The sequence below is a fragment of the Vespa velutina genome, chromosome 3, assembly GCF_912470025.1.
Source record: "Vespa velutina chromosome 3, iVesVel2.1, whole genome shotgun sequence".
NCBI classification, from domain to species: Eukaryota; Metazoa; Arthropoda; class Insecta; order Hymenoptera; family Vespidae; genus Vespa; species Vespa velutina.
In genome coordinates, this window is record NC_062190.1 from 3,536,204 (window position 1) to 3,545,074 (window position 8,871).

General features: G+C 30.9%; 2 protein-coding genes across 3 annotated transcripts; one reads left to right on the forward strand and one right to left on the reverse strand.

Annotated features, from left to right (window-relative positions):
* Nucleotides 1-2,720: 2,720 nt before the first annotated feature.
* Nucleotides 2,721-5,624, forward strand: LOC124947910. Of its 2 annotated transcripts, none has more exons than XR_007100543.1 (8): nucleotides 2,721-3,246; nucleotides 3,321-3,830; nucleotides 3,950-4,125; nucleotides 4,199-4,272; nucleotides 4,349-4,460; nucleotides 4,558-4,620; nucleotides 4,693-4,852; nucleotides 4,966-5,108. XR_007100543.1 is itself a non-coding variant. In XM_047490705.1 (8 exons), exons 1-8 carry the CDS (start codon nucleotides 3,015-3,017, stop codon nucleotides 5,096-5,098), a joined length of 1,464 nt encoding a protein of 487 aa, XP_047346661.1. In that variant the 5' UTR covers nucleotides 2,721-3,014; the 3' UTR covers nucleotides 5,099-5,624. The 2 variants fall into 2 exon arrangements, 1 of the variants encoding a protein (XP_047346661.1); XM_047490705.1 differs by having other exon boundaries at nucleotides 4,689-4,852; nucleotides 4,966-5,624.
* LOC124947909 (ATM interactor) lies at nucleotides 5,477-8,862 on the reverse strand. The gene is made up of 4 exons (XM_047490704.1): nucleotides 8,359-8,862; nucleotides 7,618-8,215; nucleotides 7,345-7,556; nucleotides 5,477-7,247 (listed from the first exon to the last, which is right to left on the reverse strand). Exons 2-4 carry the CDS (start codon nucleotides 7,897-7,899, stop codon nucleotides 6,083-6,085), a joined length of 1,659 nt encoding a protein of 552 aa, XP_047346660.1. The 5' UTR covers nucleotides 7,900-8,215; nucleotides 8,359-8,862; the 3' UTR covers nucleotides 5,477-6,082.
* Nucleotides 8,863-8,871: the final 9 nt, after the last annotated feature.

Below are 8,871 nucleotides of genomic sequence, written 5' to 3' on the forward strand. Positions count from 1 at the left end.
TCATGAACCAATTTCACTTGTAATTCAGAAATTATTTATCGTGAATGTCTTCTTGGTCATTAGAACTCATGAATATCAATTCTTTATTATTTCCACACAAGAAAAATATTTTAAAATGCATTAAAATATTTAAAATTTAAAATAATTATAAAAGCGTTTGAATAAAAAAACTCTATCCTAATCTAATAAATAAATCAAAAAATAAGTTTCAAACTATTCACAATAAATCTCCGAAGAAATTTACTCGTGATCATTCAATCCTCTTCTACTAATAATTACAACCAGTCACTCTTGCTGATTTAGACCATTCGTTCTCGACATGATTGAGTGATCGGAGAGACTTAAAAATTCACTTATTACTTAAAAAGTTCTGCGATGTCTCCAAAACACTCGTTCGCAATTTAGATCGAAATTGAGGGTGGATAATTTATAGGTGGTTGAAAATGAGGTAGGTCAACATCGAAGTTGAATGAGTTCCTCTTCAGTAATGCACTGACTCTAATTCGTGGTAGTTATTTATTAACGGACAGTCACTGAATTTACTTCGCGAAACTCTACTGTCTTTTATAAATATAGTCTGTATGACTGTTAAAATAAAAAAACACTTTACGAACAAACACTAACTCCAAGGACTGCATTGTACGCAATCAATACAAAAACACTTGTTGTTTAAATTGCGAAACACAAACGAACACACACATTGATTCTACTTGGCGAAATTTTTATTTTACCGATACAAACAGTCAATTTGTATCGGTAATTTGTATCGGGCATTGCTATGCGTGCGATTGCAATAAAATTCTGAAACAGAAAAATACAACAAAAATAATTAGTACCACTGTTATAATAAGAAACTATATAAATTATTCAAGAAATGTATGATATATATTTCCTTTAACTCTTCGTTGATACTTCTAGGAAAGATATCCTAAGAGAGCTTTAATAATTACACGTCGGAATACTCATACAGGGAAGGAAGTTTAATTTTATTGACGTCACATGTATCCAAAGATCTTCAGTTCTAAAAATTAAAGTCTAAAAAATAATTGTATGAATTATTCTAGAAATGTATGATATACAAAAATATTTCCTTTAACTCTTCATTGATATTTACAGGAAAAACATAAGTTTCTCGCGTGTTACAATTTTTATAATGTTTAAGTGAATGTATTATTGTTTAAATATTATTATACTTAAATATTATTATACTTAAATATAATAATATTTAAACAATATAGTACTAGTTATTTAAATAGTTGGAAAATTATCGAAAGTATTGATTTATAAGTTTACATGTTTAGAAAGAAAGAGTTTCGATGTGCACTCGTCGGAGTACGAAAGAAAATTAATTCGATAATCGTCAAAATTAATAAAAAGCGCGTATATGTTTATATTACACAAGCCTGGCAACCTCGAGATGAAAATTTTTAAGTATTAGAATTTTAAATTAAAATTATTTTAAATTTCTCGCACGTTACAATCTTTGTAATGTTTAACTAAATGTACTATTATTTAAATATTAGTTTACTGTATTCCGTGTACATTAAAGATTGTTTAAATAATTATAAATTATTATAATTTGACCGTATAGATAAAATGATTTTCGATGATTATTTATTGGAATGCAAAAGAAAAGAAACGCAATAACTATTAGAGCCAATCAAAATCTAAAATGACGAATTTAGGTGCTTGTCATTTTGCTAAACGTTTCTTGTATCAATTTTACGTTTTTAAAATATAAAACATAAAAGGAATTTTTCTAAAATTTAACAATATCTCAGAACTAAAATTCATTCGCATGAATGACTGAATGTGTATTTCCTTATTTTTACCATAAAATCATACACTAAAGCTCATTAAAATGCTTGATAAGTTACCGTGGTTTCTCCGTGTGAACATTGCAAAGTGCATTTTAATACGTTTGAAATGGATCAAAAAATCTGAGTATCAATTTACACAGGCAGATAAGGAAGATATCGTCTATTTCACTGGAATAAACCATATACCACTCTATCCTTTATATGAAAATCAGTAGAGGTAATATCAGCTTCTTCTCTTTTGCCGCAAAGTACAATGAGCGCCACTATACGAAACTTTTTTTTACGAGAAATGTTGAAAACAGCGTTTATGCCAACAGAGAGTTCAGACATAATACTTGAACAATTTTGATGTACAAAGTCTCATTTTAAAGATGAAGATTTAAGGGAAAACATGGATTTCTCAGATTTTTTTGAAAAGCTTTATTTTTATGTATAAACTATTCTTGGAGAAACACCATTTTTTGATGCGATTAAAAAAAAAATAATAAAGCTTTTTTAAAAGTTCGAAAAAGCAAGTTTTCGTTCGAAACTTTATTTTTAAAATGAGATTTTGTTCATTAAAATCAGTCAGGAATTATACTTGAAATCATTGTTAGCGTAAATCATTATAAAAAAAGGAATGATGAACAGCCTTAATCTTTTGACGGGCAGTTTTCAATGACATCAAGTGATTGGTTATCATTTACTTTATTCGCAACGTTATTGATTTATAATATTCTCAAGTAATCATTAAATATTCTTCTACCTGTGAATCACATCAAATAAATATTAAAGTATTTACATCTCATTCAGTTAATTTCTTATTTAATTGTAATAAAGATAACGTAAGAAGTATTCAACTTTTTACCGCCAAATTGAAGACTCTCCATCTTAGATTTTGATTGGTTGTCATTTATTAACTTGAAACAAGTTCGCAGAAATTTCATTGTAAAGATGAAGAAACATTTTCTTCCGTTTATCGTTCATTTACTTTGTGGGAATTCGTTAAAATGATATAATGAAGTTATTTATTCGGAAATAATTTTTTTTTAATGAAGAATATGAATCTCTCCTATACTCAAAAGAAATTGTACTGAATATACGAAGAAGACAATGCGCATGTTACGGCGAATGTAAAATTGTAAAATCCAACCTTACCTGATTATCGTGACAGACGTCAAGTGCGGTTCTACTTCGTACTCTGTTAAAACTCGAATGATTCGTTTGTTTGGGAAGGGAAATTCAAAACAAACAATGGCGAATCGTAAAAAGATCGATAGATCTTCACGATCGGTATCAAAAAATACAAGACAGCTTACTACAGATACAATGTTTTCATCATCTTCGTCCTCCGACGAAGCTGATCAGCTGTCTGCAAGACGTGATAGAATTTTAATTCAGGATCATCTTAGTAGAAATCGAGTAATTGAAAATGATCAACAGACAGGTTAGATTCATTTACATTTACGCGCGGAATCATCCTAATGTAATTCAATCTTATCAATTATCATCTTACTGTAGGTCAAGATGTTTCACGTCGTGAAGAAAATCCATTTAGCTTTAAACACTTTTTGAGAAATGAATCTCAGACAAATTATTATAAAACTGGTGCAAGGCCAAAGATTTATTCTTCCTCTGCAACGAGTCCAAATAATCTCGAGAAAGATAATGGAGTTTATTCTCGAAATCCAACTGAATTACCAGATTTCGTACAAGATCATTTAGTCATAGAACAATGCTACTTAAATCATGTATCAGATCAACAAAGTATACCTGATGTAGACAATCTTCCAGATTTTGCATTAAACAGCGTAGAGCAAAGGCAATCACGGCATAGAAATGATTCAAAAAAGACTCAGTCACAACTTTTGCCTGATATTCCTTTTGATCTTACTGGTTCAATAGATAAAGCTATACTTCATGAGGATTATTTCCTTTCAAACGTAACATGTTCAAATAACATAAATTTACCTATATTTGATACAGTTGATAATATTATTGACACTTTAGAGTCAGCTTCAGATTCAGGAGGTGAGATTTTATATTTTTTATATTTTTACAAATATTATATTACATATAACATAGAAAATTTATATACTGCTCTCTTTATTTCTTAAGTTTATTATATTGACTTATTTTTTTATTATTAGAACCAGAAATTAGTAATAATGTCGTTACAAGAGATTGTACACCAACAAATGATTCAAGTGTACCCAAATTATTGCCAGATTTCTTAAATGATGGACCAATTCATAGTAGAACAAATCTTTCCAATGATATTGGATCTAATTCGCAATCTAATATGGTAGAGTCAACAGAACGAAGGGTATGTATTTTATTATTATAAAATTGTAAAAACGTAATAAATACGTGTATATACAGGAGCTGCTCTTTCACAGCTTTTATTAGAGAATGATAGGTTGAGACAAGAGTTGGACTCAGCTCGCAGAAAAATTAATGAAAAATCAATTAGGCAAGTTGTTTTTTTATTCTCATCTTATATCTTGAAAATCATTTACACTTACTAACATCAAAGTGTCTTATTACAGAATTCAAATGTTGGAAGCAGAACTTGCTTCTAGAAAAGAAGTAGATTATGAAGAAACTGCACATCTTGAAAAAGCAGTGGAACAAGTTGAAGATAATTTAAAACGCAGTACGGTAAATACAAATTTAAATGATCTTCAATTTAGATTGCATTCTATTATTTCTGAAAGATGAATGAAGTGTTATTGATTTTTTTTTTTTTGTTTCACAGAAAAGAGCACTCAGTGCAGAAAATACTGTAACATCATTAAAAAAAGAAATTAAAGCATTAACGGTTAGTATAAATTTTGAATGTATTCAATATACAAGAATTATATCAATCAAATTGTAACCCTAATTTAGACAGAACTATCGCAACTACGATTGGAAAATAGGGAACTTAGATCTGCCGTTGCTACTACAGATAAAAATGAAGGCGGTATGACCTCAGAGAATGTGGATAAAACCGTGCGAAGACTTGCTGGTGAATTAAGAACTGCTGCTTCAACAGCTGAAATTTCACTCAGGTAATAATTTGTTCTAATATAAAATAAAAAAATATATATATATATATATATATTAAGGTATATGCATGTACATATAATTTTTTTTCATTTTAAATGTATATATTTTGACATAGACAATTGATGTCTGGAGTGGAGAATCTAAGGGTACTTGCCTCTACCCTTGAAAATGTAGACAGAATAGAAGATACGACCAAAGATTTCTTACCCGATTTGGATGAAAATAATGCTGCTGGTCCTGCACTCTGAACGATCCCTATGCTTTCACATTTCCATAATACAAATCTATCATACCTCTTTTTTATATTCAAACCTCAACCAACGCTAAGTTCCTCGTGCTCTCGCAATAGTGCCGAGCATATTTGCGCCGATTGATAATTTAGATTCGATTGTGTAATATGTTATTTATGACGTGTTTGTTGTACTTTTGTATTAGTTAAGAATAGATTCTAAAATGCATCTAACTTCGACACCCAGAGGTACAGACGTACGACGAGTAATATTCTGTTTAATATTTCTCATTAATCTTTGAATCGTATAGTTAACAACTATTACAAAGAGGATATATTTTAAAAGCTTTATCCTTGATATACAGACTACAGTTAAATAATTTCCACTAGGTGTTAATTAGGAATAAACAAACAGGTATTATATTTTTCATATACATATTTTTGAGTACGACCAAAATGACAGTATAACGTACGTACCTCATCGATACATACATTGAATCATGCAACGCAACTTTTATGAATATTGTTTAATAAATACACGTTAATCCAAGAGGATTTCAGTAACAATTATGCTAACAAATACAGCATCATATCATTGTGCAATTGCTTTCAATTTAAGTTAAAAGAAAATATAGTAAACTACTGGAATCCTAAGAGCGATGCGTGTATTGCACCTCTGCAGCCTTACAACTTTGCAAAATCATTTTTTACACTAAAGGCAGATGATTTTATTTTGACAATAAAAAAAAAAAAGACAAAGTGCATATATTACACAAATTTGGATACCAATAAACAGAATTATATCTTAAGTAAATTATTATCATATTATGGCAGTGTTCGTTGTATAAAATGCTATGAATTATCACATAACGTTTCGAAAAATAGTTCACGATTCAACAAAACGCAGTTTCGAAGGAATAGGCAAGTTCTTACTTACAAAACGACAAACAAAACGTAAGTATTGGTATATGTAAGTATGAATGATTCTTAATATATTTTACTATTACTGAAGTCCTTCAAATATGCTAAGTAAATCAGTTTGCGTTTCAGTATGACTTGTTTGCGCATTTAGCCATGAACGACAAGCACCCATTGAGATGTTGCAACCTGTTTCACAAATTAGCGACTTAGTTTGAGTTTCAGCAGAAACCGTTGTATCGTCCAATTGCGTCCAAGCAGTTTGTGTTTGAATATTAGTTAACACTAGATCGGATGATATCATTTCATCAGAAGTTTGAGTGTAAGTATTGTTATAGAACAATTGTTCCATATTATCAAAATTATCTGTTGTTTGAGTTTCAATGGTAGAACTCAAAGCAAAAGTTCTAGATAAAGCGTCAGAGTCAAAAAACGTCTGAGAATATCCTTGTTCAGTTTGAGTCTCTATACTACTGAATTTGTCATGGAACGTTTTTTCAGTTAACATTGGATCTGACCTTGATATATTATTTGTAGAGGAAAACGAATATTCTTGAACAGTAGAATCTTCTGTATAAGGTAATGTCATTAATGCTACGGTGCTCTTAGGTAAGCATTGTATCAGTGAACTACTACTATGACTGTAAAAGGTTTCTAAATCTGTTTGAGAAACATTATCATGTAATGCTTCAAACATATCTTTCTCCGGTATCGTTTGTGTATCAGAATTGTTTTTTTCTTCCCAAAAGTCTTGTAAGCCTACATCATGTCTTAATGGCAAAGGACTAGCAGGAAATAAATTGGAAGAAGTGAAATTATCTTCCATAATAGTATCTTCTTTAAGTAGTGAAGATTCTGGTTTTTTCGATATTGAATTACTCTTTCTACGTTTTCTAACTTTAAGGGGTTCCTTTCCAATGAATTTAGTATCTGGAGTTTGAGTCTCCATTGATCTACCACCATGTTTTTGATCTTGTATTCTGATCGTTTGCGTTTGTTTAGATACTCTTCGCTTTCCACTGGTTCCATTATTATTGGTTACCTGTTTCAATGGACTTGATGCTCTTCTATACTTCTTACACTCATCGGTTTGTACACCGATATTAACAGTGATCTTTTCAGTTACATTAACATTAGAATTATTTCCTTTGTTATTATTCTGACTTGGTAAAATATTAACAGGCTTATTTACCGTAGATATGACAGTAGGAGACAAAGAAATATTACGGGCCATTTTTGAATTGGTTCGTCTGAAAATAAGCATTGTAATTGCGCATGTCTGTAAATTATATACATTAAATTATCTTCAAAATTAAAGACCATTACTTTCCTACGAATTGACCTTACCTTAAAGAACTCTTATATTTATTGTCTATAGTATGCAAAGATCTTTTAGCATGGGTAAGGAGTGCCTCGTAAGTGCTGTAAGTTTTCGAGCAATAACAGGAAAATTCTATACCACATATCCTCATGTGTCCCTCCTTCGCAGCTTCGGTCGAAAAACTTTTAGCACAACGTGTACACGCGAAAGTCTTCTCTGCATGCACCTTCAGATAATGCTGCATCAAAGGAGTAAAATGGTTGCATCGATTTCTTGATAATCTACTCACACTAACCAACCTGCTTCAGATATTTCATTGTCGTAAAATATCTTTCCGATTCTGGCGCATAAACACAAGTTTCTACCGGGCAGTGATAATGAACGTTTTCCTTTATGGTCTTTCCTAATTTTTTTCTTTGATGTACCTTCAAGTTGTGCAGTCGATATCTTGGCTCGTTTCGGAATAATAGACCGCACTGCTCACAGCATATGCTATTTTTTATAACACTTAATTCCTCTGCCGAAGGGCAGACCATTTCACAGTACGTCGATCGGTTCTTGGATACTCGCGTTTCCTCCATTAGAGGTTATACGCATCTCTTCTATGCACGAAGAGTTAATAGAAAGAGAAAGAGAGAGAGAAAGACCAATAAGAATGAAGACTAGATGAAAAACAGAAGAGAGAGAGAGAGAGAGAGAGAGAGAAAGAAAGAGAAACTTCAATGACAGAATTGCACCCTGTCAAATCCGCGCCGGTATACGTAGATAGTAGCCGGTCAATTCGTTGTCTTCTCTTTACGATTGTCGAAAATCATTATTCATCTTCCCCGTCTACTCATGTCAATCCTCGTTTTTCTATTCGCTATATCTGTATATCCATAATAACGCCGGCCTCATCTCATCGATCAAACAAGGAATATCTTTTATTTTCTTTGTTACATAATAATTCTTTTTGATAAGTATTTTTCAAAACAACATAATATAATATTCTACATAATCATACACAAATATAAAACTTTAAATTTGAATTATCTACATACCTTTTATAAATATCAAGTGACATGTGCACAGAACAACTGAACAAGTGTGATCAATATGACACCCTGCTGCACCTTTTTATCGTTATAACATATATATTTGAACAATATTACATTGTCTATCCAATGTAGTGTCACATTAGAAATAAGATCGATCAGTTGTCTTCTTCTATTTGTTTTTTCTTTTTTTTTTTTTTTTTTTTTTTTTTAATTTATTTAAACGAACGAGATATATTAATTAATTCATTTGTTCGAATAAAATTGTGTTAGCAGTTAAATTATGCATGTAATGTTCCGTTCGAGCCAAGGCTAAACGTTCGTTCGTTTACTTAAAAAACGTTTAGAGTATGCAGAAAAGAGGAAAAGAAAAAAAGAAACAGAATGAGAGAGAAAATAGAGAAAGGAAGAGGAGAAGGGATGGTAGGGGGAGAAGACAAATTTATCGAAAAAAAAATCAACCTTTCAAGGTGGCGCACACGAGAACGCGAGCTAGCGCGTACTGCTAAAAAGCTCCCA

Coding starts and splice junctions, on each gene's coding strand:
- LOC124947910 (XM_047490705.1), top strand. CDS start 3,015: ATGATTCGTTTGTTTGGGAAGGGAAATTCAAAACAAACAATGGCGAAT. Junction 3,247..3,320: donor TGAAAATGATCAACAGACAG/GTTAGATTCATT, acceptor ATCTTACTGTAG/GTCAAGATGTTTCACGTCGT. Junction 4,273..4,348: donor ATTAATGAAAAATCAATTAG/GCAAGTTGTTTT, acceptor GTCTTATTACAG/AATTCAAATGTTGGAAGCAG.
- LOC124947909 (XM_047490704.1), bottom strand. CDS start 7,899: ATGGAGGAAACGCGAGTATCCAAGAACCGATCGACGTACTGTGAAATG. Junction 7,557..7,617: donor CAATGAAATATCTGAAGCAG/GTTGGTTAGTGT, acceptor CCTTTGATGCAG/CATTATCTGAAGGTGCATGC. Junction 7,248..7,344: donor AAATATAAGAGTTCTTTAAG/GTAAGGTCAATT, acceptor GCTTATTTTCAG/ACGAACCAATTCAAAAATGG.